At 37.9% G+C, this 15,307-nt stretch overlaps 2 protein-coding genes across 8 annotated transcripts in view; one reads left to right on the forward strand and one right to left on the reverse strand.

The window, feature by feature from the left end:
• LOC111324725 (transmembrane protease serine 9-like) overlaps window positions 1-4,846 on the reverse strand; it is a 23,781-nt gene extending 18,935 nt beyond the window's left edge. For 3 of the 7 annotated variants that reach the window (XM_088754180.1, XM_088754172.1, XM_088754199.1), the window contains exon 1: window positions 4,613-4,835. In XM_088754180.1, the coding sequence (XP_088610306.1) occupies window positions 4,613-4,734 (122 nt within the window). In that variant the 5' untranslated portion in view covers window positions 4,735-4,835. Of the gene's footprint in view, window positions 595-913; window positions 1,101-1,225; window positions 1,400-1,605; window positions 1,774-1,970; window positions 2,147-2,252; window positions 2,847-4,612 lie in introns of those variants that run through there. The other 4 variants (XM_088754160.1, XM_088754163.1, XM_088754151.1 and 1 more) reach the window with 4 other exon arrangements.
• On the forward strand, window positions 2,944-12,713 carry LOC111324711 (ferrochelatase, mitochondrial). Its single transcript, XM_022928335.2, has 11 exons — window positions 2,944-3,076; window positions 3,153-3,297; window positions 6,174-6,311; window positions 6,650-6,798; window positions 7,502-7,574; window positions 8,553-8,721; window positions 8,901-8,999; window positions 9,386-9,493; window positions 10,125-10,289; window positions 11,202-11,261; window positions 11,706-12,713. Exons 1-11 carry the CDS (start codon window positions 3,037-3,039, stop codon window positions 11,838-11,840), a joined length of 1,281 nt encoding a protein of 426 aa, XP_022784070.2. The 5' UTR covers window positions 2,944-3,036; the 3' UTR covers window positions 11,841-12,713.
• The last annotated feature ends 2,594 nt before the right edge of the window (window positions 12,714-15,307 follow it).

The raw sequence follows: 15,307 nt of genomic DNA on the forward strand, positions 1-15,307 counted from the left end.
GAGACAGATCTAAATATTTCCATAAGCTCTAATTGCCCTAAAGAAAGCGGTTTCCACACTCCTGGTTCATTGGTATAACCAGCTTGGTGTTTAAGGCACGTTTTATAAGAGGGCCCTCCAAGGTTAATTAGCTTTTGATTGGCAGGATCCAAATGACTCCCTCTTCCCTCACTGCGGTTCATGGGACCTCTGATAAAGCATGCCACCTTCCTCCCTCCTAGGTAAGTAATGGTGTTGAAAAACTCGATAACATCTTTGTCGTATTCGTGCAAAGGATTGTAATAGATTTCTAGTACGTCGTTTAAAAATTTGTAGAGGATTCGGGACCTATCTATTTTTCCCCTGCGTATTAGATCATTTAGTTTGATGCACACAGGGTCAGCCATCTCCACGCCATATTGCAAGGAGGTATTGTCGTCTTGGTCAAAATCACTATCAATCTCACTTTTGCCTTCTTCGACTAGACTATTAACATTTTCTTGTGCCTCTTCACCGCTACTGTCTTCAAACTGACTCTCATTTTCGGTAGACTTTGCACTCTCTGCACTCTCTGAACCCTCATCACTCCAATCAATATCATTTTCCATCATGGCTCTATAATGAGATTGTAGCAGGACAAAACAAGTGTTTAAGTATAGTTATATTTAATAGCATAACGCATTAACATGATAGGTTCCTACATGCATTCACCCTCTTCGAAAAAAATTATCATATGCTTCAAGTGGTGAAAACACAAGAAATGAAAGGCAAGAAAATTTACAACCTCGCTGTTAAGCGTTATTCCAGTCATTTTTTCTCAAAATGTGAAGAACAAAACGTGGAAGCATTTTTTACATTTGGCAAATGTATAAAATATGTATCATTCGAGTATACAACTTTAAGTAAAAGTTGTCATGAAAATTCATTTATTTACTCTGTTTCTCTGTCTGAGTTATCAACATCAGAGTCTTCTGAGGGTTTTGGCATTTTGCTTGAACATCCCGCCTCTGAGGCTTCAGGTGCTCCCCTTTTCTTTACGGTCTGTGTAAATTTTAACACTGACTGCATTTGTGTGACTTTCTTCAATCTTGAAGACTTCCCTTTACATAGATCAAAATGCGCTGGAAGAAAAAAAAACAAAGAAAGTTTATATCATTGTTTGCCATAGTCTAAAAGCCAGACTATTGGCAACATCAAAATGTGAGAATACCATTCATATAGAAGTGCTCATGTTCAATACCCATACCTTCTCTAAACTTTTTTAGGATTCCGGCATGTTTTCGGTCAACATGAACTTGCCTTTCCACTCCACATATGCCACATTTTACGTGATATGGCCATGCAATTATTTGCCCTTTGTGCTTTACAGTCGTTTTTGTCGAGGAAACGACAACTTTGCTTCCTTCAAGTTTATGAAGCTCTGCAAATCAATAAACACTTAATGACTGGTCCCGAGGGGAACAGTGAATTTTGTTTCCCGAGAATCTCAATGTTTCCCGAGACGAAGTCGAGGGAAACATTGAGTTTCGAGGGAAACAAAATTCACTGTTCCCCAAGGGACCAGTCATTAAGTGATTTGTTATATAGCAAAACAAAACGAGATAGAGATAGAGATAGACCACTTACCTTCATTTAGTTGTTGAACTTGTTCATACGAAAGAACTTTAGATGGTACTTTCTGTGACTTCTGTGGAATGTTAGCTGATGCACGACCGATCCTTTCGTTACTTTTGGCGCCAATGACGATTGTGGGAACTTTCTTACCAAACAACAACTTAACTGGGTGAATAATGACTACAATGAAAGTACATAATTAAGGCAATTAGTATGATATGTTAAGCCATCGTGTAAAGTATGTATCACTGAACGCACAGCAGGAAATTCGAGCCGAGATCAACAGACATTTCAGTGAGAAATTAGCTTCTTCCTAAGGAGCCACAATTTCATGATATTTATAAATATATATATAAATGTACTGGTACTTATAATACTTAACAGCTTATCAACGCCATTTAATATCGAGGGAATTTCAAGTTCCAACTGTTTGTCAGTATCAATGGTGTATCTTTCCTGGCGTCCAGATATACGAGAACCCCTATTAAGTTTGACAGCAATATTCTCGCCTATACCAAGCTCTTTAGCTGTCGAGTCCAATGCAGCAAATTCACTAAATAAGACAGAAAATAAAAAGAGAGACCTCTTTCTATTAATTATTTGCCACTGATTTGCCTGCTATCAATTCGTTAATCATTGCAATGAATGAGAAAACTTACCGCACATGGTTTCGGAGCTTCACTAGACTTTTCGTTGTGACGGAATCTACTTGGCAGCGAAATTTATTTTTTTGTATGAAGTCATCGCCTTTGGCTCCTTCGTTGTAAAAGAATGCAACGCATTCTATCGTTTTCAACTCCATAACACTGACCATTACTTACATCATTATACACTACAAGTCCTGCAACACAAAGTAGACAATCGACAACTGGTCACAACTGAATGAAACCGGTCTCGGTAGTGACATGTGCCCACGCTTTCATGATGATTTGACCCTTGACCAAAGATCTGAAAGATGAGAGGGCCCACGCGGGTGGGAGGTAACTTTCGTCACGGCCATCACGGAACCGTCACGCTGAAGTGCGTCACTATTGTTAGTCATTTTCTCCACTGCGTGACATCCGGCACAGGGAAATTTCCGGGGGAACGTTGAGATCCACGATCCGAACTTCCTAACAACCAAAATCCAAAATCCGGGCCCAGAAACTGGATAAAACCGCGATCCGCTGTGATCATAGGATCCGCAGATCCGTTGAAATTTCGCTCTGAATCCAGAATCCAGGATAAAATATTTACCAAATCCGCCGATCCGTAGACCTATTCACCCCCCTCTCTAATTGTAACTTGGTATAGTCACCAGTTTCCACTCATGACTTATGAGCCTGTGTCTCGTGAAGATAAGGTACATGTCAATTACCATATATAACTCACTAACTTAGGGTAGTTACCAGTTTCCACTCTTAACTGGTGCGCCTGTGAGTTTGTATTGGACTGGCAAACAAAATGGCCCTTCGAAACCTTTGTAAACTTCAAGCAAACTTTAGTAAGTTATCACTAATGATATTTAGAAGGGTCGCGATATCAGAATATAAGTACACTACTTTTGTTCTCGATTGCAGATTACTTGTTTCCTTCGCTTGTTTCGACGCAGACACGTCCCTATGCAAGCTCGATCAAATGTTCTCTTTTCGCGCCGCGAAGTTGTAACTTTGGTAGTTCGTCGAGACTTTCATGTCTTGGAGTAGCACAGCAAATGGGAGAAAGGTAACTTCTGGAATAGACTGTGGGTTTTAAATTTAATATTAAAATAAAATTGCGATGATGATTCGAACGATCCATGGTCATGATTACGTAAGAGATCCTCCGTGACGCCGCTTTTCCATTTTGTATGTTTAGAAGGAAAATTCCTGTTAAGACTTTTAAGCCCACGGGCATATATGCTTTTCTCTACTTGAAAAATTAAACCTTTTTTATTTCTTGTCACCAAAGTGAATTTGAATTTTACGATTAGGACCATGATAAATTAATCTTGATTAAAATTTGACACTCATCACATTACTTAACGATTCCCAGTACACCTTGAGACTTAAACCAACGTCAGTTCTTAACACCGTCACTTCTGAACTAACGCTAAGTACAAAACCTCTCTTTTAAAGACAGTTTTATTGGTCACCAGTTGTTTCGTACCCACGCTCGTTTCGTACCTGTCATTTCCATATTCAAGGATTCATACCTTATCAGTCGAGTTGTTTCGTACCCATACTATTAAAGTGTTTTTTTCTGTGCTAAGTATGTTAAAAGTCAAAATTACAAACAAAGTACTGTTCTATTAAAAATAACAGACCCTGTGCAAGGCAGTTATTTAGGGTTTTTGTTTCTTAATTGGTATGGGTGTGAATGATTTCTAAAACACAATGTGACATATATTACCAATCTCAGTACTAGATACTGTCACTTTCAAAATGATGCTAAGTATGAAATGTTTCTTAAAATAAGTTTTATTGGTAACTGCTGGTTTCATACCCATGGTTTTTTCATACCCAGTAGTTTCATACTTAACTAAACAAATTTGTTATAGTAAATAACAAGGAGAGAAAAAAAAATCACACCTACCCCAGCTGTTATTGTGGAGATAGCCAAAGTAAAAACAATAGACTGGTCTATAGAAAGGTTGGAAGTCATGGGAAGAAGCAAGGAATGGTATTGCAAGAGACCGGGACCGATGGAAGAGAAGTATCAAGGCCTTATGCGCAACAGAGCACGAAGAAGACCGATGATGATGATGGTCTATAGAAAGATGTTTTCTGTCAATGACACGAGCAAGGGACAAAGAAAAAGTTCTGAGTCCCCATGAGGAATTGAACCTCAGACCTTCAGATTCTGCTCTCGGATGCTCTACCACAGAGCCACAGAGACTATAGTGAGCAAGGTTCATTATGAAGTTCATATTTGACATGCGTCCTGCATACTGCTGGGATCAGCAATGTCGAAAAAGCGTTGTGTTTTTGTTAAAAAAAACTTACCATCTTTCTTATTCCATACAATAAACTGGTTAGTTAGAAATAATTATTATGCTCACCTTGTGCTAGGCAATGATTTAGTTTGTTTGCTAAGAAGGTCACAAGTATACACAACAGAATTTTGCTTGTATCTCGTTTGCTTGACTCTACTATCTTGTCCTATGCTTGTCCTATGGAGCATCCATCATTTGCCCATGCCCTCTTGAGAGAGTTTTTTTTTTTAATGAAGTTATATTGTGAGGGGTCTCAGTTGACCAGTAGTTTGGGTATGAACTGACTCAAACTGGGTACAAAACAACTGAATTTGGGTATGAAACCATAGGGTATGAAAGCACAGGGTATGAAACAATTGTAGATGCGAAATGACTGGATGCTGTTATATTTGCATAAAGCACATGTTCATACTATCGGCTTCAAGTTTATCATTTTTCGGTGGTATTGGATATTTTGTTTGCCTGCATACAAACGTCTCCTATTTCCTTTGTTGCACGAGGAAAAGGGACGTCTGCTAATCATGTTCTAGTGTCCTGCTGGTAGGCTATTTGATTTTGCAGAAATTATGAAATATTATATGCTTTCCAACCCTTAGGGCAGTGTGTTTTCTTTTACCTTGCTTGGCCACTGAACCTTTATTTGTACAACTACAGTTTTACTCATCTTGAGATTTTTCTTGTATGATTGCTGGTCTAACTAAAGAAACATTGGGAAGAACTTAAAAAATGGGATTATTGTTTTTTGCAGGTGTTGAAGAATAAATTGAGCTACAATCATTTGTTGATTCCTCTAAGAAAATTATCTTCTCAAGGCTTGACACTAACTTTTCAACTTACTAGCCCAGTGGCTGGTGACATCTTAGATGTTACGACAATGTCAGTTTGTTTACTAGCCAAACTGGCTCGTGGAAACAGAAAACCACTGGCCAAAACTGAATTTCTACTGGTCTGTGGCTAGTGGGCTACTGTTAGTGTCGAGCCCTGACTTCTCAGGATTTTGATTTCTCTACTTTTCAATCAATGAAAAACACAGCACACGATTGCACATGTTATTTGTTTTGGCTGTAAAACCACGCTTACAGAAATCACCCCATACATTATCAGACCAGATTTGATGAGAAACAGTCTGGTTTAGTCAAACAATTGGCACTGTGTGTGAGCCAGTCCCAGCTTATTACCAAGATCTTGTGAACCTAGCAGGATGCTAGAACATGATTAGCAACAGTGTTATGCAAACATCTCTTTTCTGCATGTAACATTGAACGCAGGTAAATAGTTTGTTCAAGGCTTCTAAAATCATCCTTGGTTCTAGCAGGCATGTGACTTCGAGAGGGATGTGGTCCAATGTACATTTTTTTCTAACATGAGCACTTTCATTTGGTATATAACTTCGTAGTATTCAGTTACAATGAATTGGTTTGGTATGTTTTTGATAATTCTGAATGTGTGTAAGATTTTTAGGGGGCTATGTTTAACATCAGTTCCTTTTTATGCTTTTTTTGCAGGGGGTTGGATATTCTGTAAAAGTTAGAAGTTTCAGGCCATCATGGTTCTGCATTAATCAGCATCCTTTTGTATCCATTCTTATAAACAATACTTAATGTGCAATTCGTTTTGTTTTGCATAGTTCCGAGCAAGCCAACTTGAAACCAAAAACAGGAATAATGCTTCTGAATATGGGAGGTCCAGAGACAACAAATGAGGTTCATGATTTTCTCTTGCGACTTTTTTCTGATCGTGACCTTATGGTTTTACCTGCTCAAAGGTTTGTCCAGCAATATTTTGGTCTAGCTTGTTGTGTTTTAGACATCTGTTTTAGCAAACTGTGCTGCTTGTATGTACAAGGAAAAAATAGATTAATAAATAATGAAAGAAATACAATATACATGTAAGATAGTGTATTTGTCTTCTCTTTGTTTTGAACATTTCTGGTGTTACAACTTGTTATTTAATGTGCATCACTTTGGGAAGGTATAGTTATACAGTCATGTAATCTTGTATCCTCTACAGGCACAAATGCATGCATTTATTCCTGAAAGTTTACTTATGACATAATTTTATTTTGGAAGTGCCATAAGGGATTCAATATTTTTTCATATACAGTAAGATGGCTCAATGGATTGCCAGAAGAAGAACCCCTAAAATCCAGGAACAGTATCAAAAGATAGGTGGTGGCTCTCCTATCAAAATGTGGACTGAAAAACAAGGAGAGGGAATGATAAAACTGCTTGATGACATGTGCCCCGATTCAGGTATGATTGTGGTTCGTGTTATTCACTATAACTTTTCTGTGTTTTTCAAATTTTTGCCGCTTAAGCTTGTGTGACAAAGAGAATAGAATGTTGGACCACATCACATACACAGGATTTCTATTATGGCACATGTATATGACCCCCAATCAGACCTGCACAATTACATATAACTCGCTAAAACCTTTAGATTCCAGCCAAATGTTCAAGAAATGTGTTTTAATTCTCTAGAGAGACACAATGTTAATATCTGTCATAACTCACATGATTAAAGCCTTAGTTTCTGATTTTCTATTTGGTTCTATCTCATTGCCAAAATAACGTGTGCTATGCAATTCTCTCAGAAGCCATGGTTTGCCTTTCAATGCCTCTTAAATTCCACATAATTTTAATTTTTTTCACCAACCATTGTCTGAAGTAATGAGCTTAAGTTGTTTGTCGAACATTTTATCTTTTACCCACATTTAAAGGAAAAATATGTTATGTAAAGGCATAATTCTACTGTCTATGTGCTTGAATGTTACTGTGTTGTTATAGACATGCCTCTTTGCCTTGTCAATTAATTGCATTGATCCCAAACCTTTCTTCACAATCAACACAATGCACAGATATTTTCCTAAAGAAACTAGGAGAGATCCTATTTGACAAAGAACAGTGAGTGCACCCTTAACTTGTAGAAGCGAGTAATATGTATCTTCTCATGCAGCTCCTCACAAGTTTTATATTGGATTCCGTTATGTGAAACCTTTAACAGAGGAAACTTTGGATCAGATGGAAAGGTAGTTCAGTTTAAAAATGTTTTTTTTTTTTTTTTTACACACAAGGATCCTTTGCTGGAATTGTGATGTTATTGAAGTATTTCTCAATGGAACATTCACAGTGTTTTAAGGAGAGGGAAAATTAAAGAACTAACCAAAAAAAATTAGAAATTATAAGTGATTGTACATGTACATTTAATTTATACAAGTGTACAATCTTCCAAGTGATTAAGATTTTGGTGAAAGAAATTCCTTAACCTATTGACGTCCAGTGTGCCCGTATGCGCCCATGTGGACCCACACCCTTTCTACACCTTGTGACATCATCACTTTTAACCCTGGAGCACCACTTTGAGCACATACTTAAACAGGTTTAAACTATCTTACAAACAATACCAGAATGAGCACAATTGAGTGAAGGAGATTGGAGAAATAGCCAAAAAACCATGTAACTTTGACCTGAAAATCTGCACGAAAATCTTGTTCCATTACCCACCTACCTTTCTGAGCATGTGGTTTGAAAATAATGAGTAGTTTCCTAAAAAATTTCTACACCAAAATGAAGCCTACTAAATTTCCAGCAAGTGAGGAGAAACTTCAGGCAAGGAGAGGGGAAAAAAAGGGGAGGAGAAAGAGAGAAAAGTAAAAGTCGTAAGTGGGGCATTACTTTTCAACCCAAAAACTATCTCGAAATTTTGCTTTCTGCGCGTGCCAGAGATTTTCAGGCCACCATTTTGCATTTGGATCAAAAGTCCCTCGAGTGTATGAGCTGTTAATGGGTTTTTGGTAAGTTTGAGCTTTTAAAACCACAACAGTGACCCGAAATCTGCTCGACTAGCTTCAAAACACAGTTTTTCACAAAAGCTGCGGCCATTGATGGGTTAATGGGAAACATGAAAAATACAAAAGTGAGCAGGCTGAAAATTAGATCTAATTCCTCTCTAGGAAGCCCTTTTGGCATGAGCTTAATTCTTGTCCTTTTCTGTTCAATGTGATTAGTGATGGTATAGAAAGAGCTGTGGCTTTCACTCAATATCCTCAGTATTCCTGTTCCACAACTGGGAGCAGTTTAAATGCAATCTACAGACATTACAAGCAAAGAGGAGAGAAGCCTGGAATCAAATGGAGTGTCATAGACCGGTGGCCAACCCATCCTGGTCTTGTTCAGGTATTTGTTGAGTTTCATTGTTTTGTTCAATTATTGGAGGGGTCAAGTGAGGTTTCAGGGTATTTATTTCATGGTGGTAATGGTCAGTTTTTTCTGTATATTAACTGCTATTCATGCCAATTTTTGATGACATGGGATTAAAGATTTATTTTTTGTTATGGTTTTTTTCTTTGTTGAAGGCCTTTGCAGAAAACATCCAGGCAGAGTTAGCAAAGTTTCCTGCTGATGTCCAAAACGAAGTGGTTATTCTGTTTTCTGCCCACTCTCTTCCAATGAAGGTATGGTGTGGTTCAGTTTTACCCAATTAAAATGTAAATCCATTTCAAAATCACTGGTGATCCTTGTGATCTGATTGGTTCTTACTGGTGCCATCCACTTTTGAATTGCATTGTTTTTTTTGCTCTAAACCACAGCTTTTTTCCAGCCATTGTGTGGCAAATTTTGAAAATTTTTTTTTTAAATTTCTTACAGTTTTTAAATAACAACAAGATATTAATTATTTGCGCTGATAAAAATCCAGTATGGGAGCAGGTAAATTTTGTGTAAAAAAAACTGAGGAATATCAGCAGATATTCCTCTAGTGATATTGATGATGATGATGATGATGATAACCGTGATAATTAGAGTGTTCACTATACTTAGCAGCATTTTCTTTGTGTTGTAGGTTGTCGATAGGGGTGACCCATATCCTCAAGAAGTTGCTGCCACAGTACAAAGGGTGATGGAATCATTGAACTACTCCCATCCATACAGACTTGTTTGGCAATCAAAGGTAAGAAACTCTTGTAAATAAAGCAAGTAGGTTGGAGAAATTCTATTATTTTTGAAGTGGAGAGATTCTTCACTTGTGTGAACAATTTCATGATGTTACACAATGTTAAATTGTAATGATAGTTCAGTACTAATAATTAACCAGTTGTGTTAGCATCATTGGACTACAGCATCATTTGGACATTGATAAAAGTATGATAAGCTGTACATTCCACCTATGTCAACCTAGTGAGGTCTTGAGTTTGCAAATGAAAGACTGCTGCGTTGGCTTGTTGGAGTATAGTAGACAGAATTTTTATAAATCGCTGTGATGTCTGTGCAGTCCCTTGAACCCTTAAAAACCCCAAGAGTGACCAGCTTGTAATTCCTCCCCACAATATCACTCTGAAGCAAATAACGAGGTCACGGGAATAAATGAAATGATCACCAACTAAAGAAGCTCTGGATTGTTTAACAAATTCTTGTAGTCAGCACCATAGGAAATTTACAGATGATAGTATGGAGAGTATGTATACTGAAGTTATGGTGTCTCACTTACAGTTATTTTACCTTCACACAAATGTCTATTTACTTTAAGAACACCTTGCCAGAATCACCCTTTTTCTTCAATCCTAATAACGGTTCTTCTATAGGTGGGCCCCATGCCATGGCTTGGACCTCAGACGGAGGATTCAATTAAGGGCCTTGCAAAGAAGGGAAAAAAGAATATCCTTTTGGTTCCCATCGCTTTCACCTCTGACCATATTGAGACACTTCATGAGCTGGATATAGAGTATGCAGAAGAGGTTGCTCACGAGGTTAGATCAACTATTCTGATACTAAGTGTTGAAAATACCTTTTTCAAAGGTATTACGTTGTTCTTTTGGTTACGACTCGAGTTGTGCTGCCAGGCATTTCAACCGTCAAGCGATTTAAGGGCGTGAGAGGAGTCCGAAAGGTTTTTTAGCATTTTTAGTTCTAGACTCCTCGCTTCGTTCGCCGGTTCGGATCGAAGGCTTCGTCACTAGTGCTGCAGTGCTTCTGAGAACCTGCTCGCTGGCTCGCTTTGTAGCTGTAAATGCTTTTCTCTTTCTCTTCTTTTTTTTTTTTTTTTTTTCATCCTTTTTACATGAGGTAAGTTTTATTGATGTAACTATCTTTGCCATTTCATCACAACTGTGAACTTTTTGGGGAACAACTTTGAAAGGAAATGTAAAAATGTGTTTCGGTGAACTGAGGAGTAAAGCAGTACGCTCCTCTGAACCTGGAGTGTTTCAGCTGATCGCTACATTATGAAGCTCAGGACATGTTAGGGCGAAAAGTCGTTTGGCTGAAGAGGAGGCGTTATCTCATTGCACTTTTAGCCCAGCCCGGGCACGCGTGACAGAGAGGGGTATGAAGAAATGACTGATCAAATGAAGCGCGATTTTGCCCCTGTGCTTTCCTCGCGCGCACTTCCTCCCGACTGTAAAACGCCGAGTACTACGCTTATTTGGAAGGTTGAGAAAGCGCAGCGACCGCTTTCTAGGAAAGCCGTTTTGAGTGTACGGCTTTCGAAACAAATCGCTGAGACGCGCTGCGGAGGGCAAGTCGCAACGGCAAATGGCCTTTTGTTACACGGGAAATGTCTCTGAAAATTAGAATTTTATCTCTATTCACGGCGTGAGAATTATGAGGAAGGTACAAAAATTAGACTGAATTCATTCTTGATATGATTTTGGATTATTTAGGTTGGTATCGAGAATATCCGAAGAGCAGCTTCACTGAATGATAGTCCAACTTTTATCAAGGTAAGTACTTTGCTTTATACCATGTTTCGTTTTGTTTCCTAGTTTTCTTTTCTTTTTGAGTGGTTGAACTAACTCTTGTGCATTCTTTCCACATTTTGTAATCTGTTGTAACCTTTTTTCTCAATTTTCTGCTGATAAGTTTCTTTTTAGGATCATTTCAGTTTCGCCGCCATCGTTAGATTTAGATTGCGTTATCTGTAATGCGCCGCAAGCCTGTATGAGTGTTAAAATGAGATTGTTCAAACTTTCAAAAGGAGGGACCATCTTACAGTCCTGTGACAGTCCTAGCAGTTTTCTCTGTTTTGACGTTATGGAGAGGTTGTAGTGTACACGTTTTTGAGATCTATTGTTTGAAAGGACTGCACCACGAAAGAAATCTGATATTTTAGCACGGCCGAACAGTATTGCAGTGATCATGAAGTGTCTCTAATATTCTCTTTGCAGGCGATGGCTGACGTTGTAAAAGTTCATTTGGATTCAGGAGTTAATTGCTCTCGCCAGCTTCCCCTTCGTTGCCCGATGTGTGTGAACCCCACTTGTGGCTTAGCCAAAGAATTTTTCCTCAACCGCACGTTGTAAACTGCGCACAAAGATAAAGGAAGGGCCATAAATTGCTCAAGCAACGCAAATTTTATTTGTTTTCTTATTTCATAGACTTTCGCTATTAACTTGGAGCGTAGAGTTATTACGAAACATCTTCCCATTCAGTTAATACAAAGTTGGGTTTCTTACGGGCTAATCTTTCACTTTGGGAGGATAGATCCGTTTTTAACGTAACAACTGGTGTATTTACACTTCCAACAAACTGGGCTTGTAGGACAAGGTTACCTTTAAAAAAAGATATTTTGAAGAAAAGAAGAGGGTTTGAATCCCAATCATTTTTTGAGGAAACCATTTTTAAGTTGTAGTATCATTTATCGTGTACACTGAAGTTAGCAGTAAGAGGAAATCTCGGTCATATTTCGTTAACGGTTTATTTGGCTTAAATCCTGATGCTTTTACGTGAAGGAATTTAGAAGTAGAACAAAACAAAATTTAGAAACGTGCTGATTACAAAACAACTCACTTTACAGTCACCTCACGATACGGGTTTAAGTAACTTTTTCTCGTGAATCAACGTTAAGGACAAATGGAAGTGCTCGGCCAAAATTGCTTCTAAAGAATTACCCATAGCACTTCCATGAAGAGCATGGACAGCTGTAAGTCAGCTAGTGGTCTGTTTACTGTATTGATAAGTTTTATTTGACACGTGAAAACGTCAATCTATCGGTTTGTGTTGTTTCAGATTTTATTGCCTTAATTTAAGTCCTTCATCTATGTTTTGCCGCTGGGGGCGGCTGCCTTTTATGCCAGGCTAAAAAAAATATACATTAAGAAATTTAGACGTTAGAGAATGAGAATTATTTTCGAAATAAGAAGTCATATGCTTGAAATAAAGGCATAGAAACAAAACTGGTGCCTTCTAAAGCCAGCTTAAACCTGGTAGGAAGGAAAAATAATGCAAGCTGAATTTAACCATACCATATTGGAAGAGGAAACATTGAATACGCAAGAGTCGATTCAAGGAAGGGTTGTACGGTGTCGTTCGATTAGAAACGTCATATTGAGATTAGGCCATCTTCGCTCCTGCTTTGGAGCGCAAAGTCTTAACTACGGACCTCCGCTGGACTCTATTTTTGGCAGTTTTCTCTGAATCGAACTGATGGTCTTCTGGCGAGCTCATCAAAACATTACCTCCACTACGTCGCAAGACAAACGATCTTGTGAAGGTGGCATTTATTTTACACGATTGAAATTTCGGTTTGACTTTTTCTTTTGTTGCCGAGATTTGACATACATTCATAGTAAGTTTGTGTCATTCTCTGGCCCTCGACGATGGTCGGATCTTTAAATGCATATAATGAATTCACACATGATCAGAAAAATGGTAAAAGACTTTGTTAACAGTCACATGTTACTGAAAATGTCCCAAGTCGTATTTTTTTACTCGTGATATGCATTGTAAGCATCCATTGCAGTTTTTATCTGTCCCCCCTAGAAGGTCTTCGCAGAATCTGATAAGGACAAAACATTTGCACAAATGGGAGGGGTGACAATGCCAGAAGAAAATGTTTTTTGATAGGCTTTCTATTGAAATTTAGGAAAATGTACGCTGTGCCTGAGATCTTCACACTAGATCTTGCCAAAAATGCCAGGAAATCTTGGCGAGCTCTGATAAGAATGGTACAGCTGTGCGAATGGTAGGGTGGCCATCAACTCGTTGAAAATAGAGTAGCACTTTGTTGTCAGCATTCGATTGAACTTGAGGAAAGTTAACATAGCATCACTTCCTCTGAAGACTAATTTAAAGCTCCACCCACACGTGCAAACGGTGCGATCAATTAACAATAGGACCACTTGATAATGAAAGGAGTGCCTGTGCCTGTGCGTTGAACAAACCACACAAGTATCGCAATTCTATGAGTTCTTTTTTCTGTAGCAATTAAAGGTTTTAAATTGCGCGATAAAAGTACGCGATAAAAGATGAATTTTAACATTCACTCTGAAAAAGTATTTCACTATTCACACCGTTTGTATTGTTAGATTCTCTAAATCGGGGTTTCGCGTATCTTATTTTAACTGTTGAATTCCAGTTAATACAGTTGTAACGGGCCTACCTTACGTTCATTTTTGATTATAATTGTTTTAGTTAAATATAGGTGTACCTAGGGCCATCCTGCAGGAAGAAACACCCCAAAGCCGCTCTTCCTTTGACACAGCAAATATTGTATATTTCACTGAATACACTTTTTCACACTTTCATTTTTGGATTTATGCAATACTTATCTTGCGTTTAAATGCGTTCTTGGTCTTAGAGGCCTTAGAATGGTAGTCGAAGCTTGTGATTTTAATAGATTTTGATAAGGGAAAGATTTTATTTAAGACGATATCATTGAATTTAGGGTACATCTCCAATTGACCCAGTCGATAAACCCAATCATCACGCAGACGATAGCAACAATGAACGTTAATTTCCAAAGACTCTCTGGGTTACCGACGAAGGAATAATTTGAAACATTGGTTTATTCAGCCATTAATTCCACCGAAGTTCCTTCTCACATAAAATTCAATCTTTCCCTAAATGTTAGATTGTTTTTCAAAAGTTGATCAGGTGTTTGCACACGTCATTAAATTTCCTCACAATTTGGTCGCAATTACCAATTTGCAGGACGAATCTGTTAGCCTTTAAGCTAGAGCTTTCGTTTTATTTGAAGTACAATTTACCAATTCTGATTGGGTTTAAGAAAGGAACAAAGAATCACAAAGAAAGAAAAAAATTATTGCAGTTTGATATTAGAGCTAATAAAAGAAGATCCCAGATCAAAGAGCAAGGAAGGCCTTTAAACCTGACAAATTTTCCTATCCTGTGAATAAAAGACCATGCATTCTTCGGAATAATATAGGAAGCAATCCAAACCTACTCCTTTTGTTATGGGGTCTTTCACTTTTGTACCTCAATTCAGCTAACAATGTAGTACATGATTTCTTAAATTAAAGCGGTTGCGAAGCCATCACTAACAATGCATTCTACCAAAATAATGAAATAAAATATCGCCTCAGTTTATAAAGCAGCCAACTGCCCTAAAGCTAAATTCACGAAGCTGGTGTATAGTCAAAAAGGTGGAAAGCAATGTTTACAAATTTAAAAAGTCGCTTTTAATCGAACAGCTAGAAGCGGAGCCTAAAATTGAAAATGTTATTTACTTTTAATTCTCAGAAATAAGAAGATTAAATGCCAGCGTGCAAAGGCTTAAAATGTTACTTAGATTCAGCTTTTAAAATCAAACAGACTTCAACTTTTTATAATAATGAACGTGTAATAACCGCAGTTGTCAGCATAGAAACTCCTCGTAATGTATACAGCTAGCACTTCTATCATTGAACAAAATCAATTTAACTTAATCCTGTTTAATCTTGTGGGCAGCTGGTCAGGTCGGCATTTGGGCAGTATTAAAGAAAACTTTTTTCAACATTTAGAGACAGAAAAGGTTGGAAATTAAGTGTAA

Source organism: Stylophora pistillata, chromosome 1, assembly GCF_964205215.1.
Source record: "Stylophora pistillata chromosome 1, jaStyPist1.2, whole genome shotgun sequence".
NCBI classification, from domain to species: domain Eukaryota; kingdom Metazoa; phylum Cnidaria; class Anthozoa; order Scleractinia; family Pocilloporidae; genus Stylophora; species Stylophora pistillata.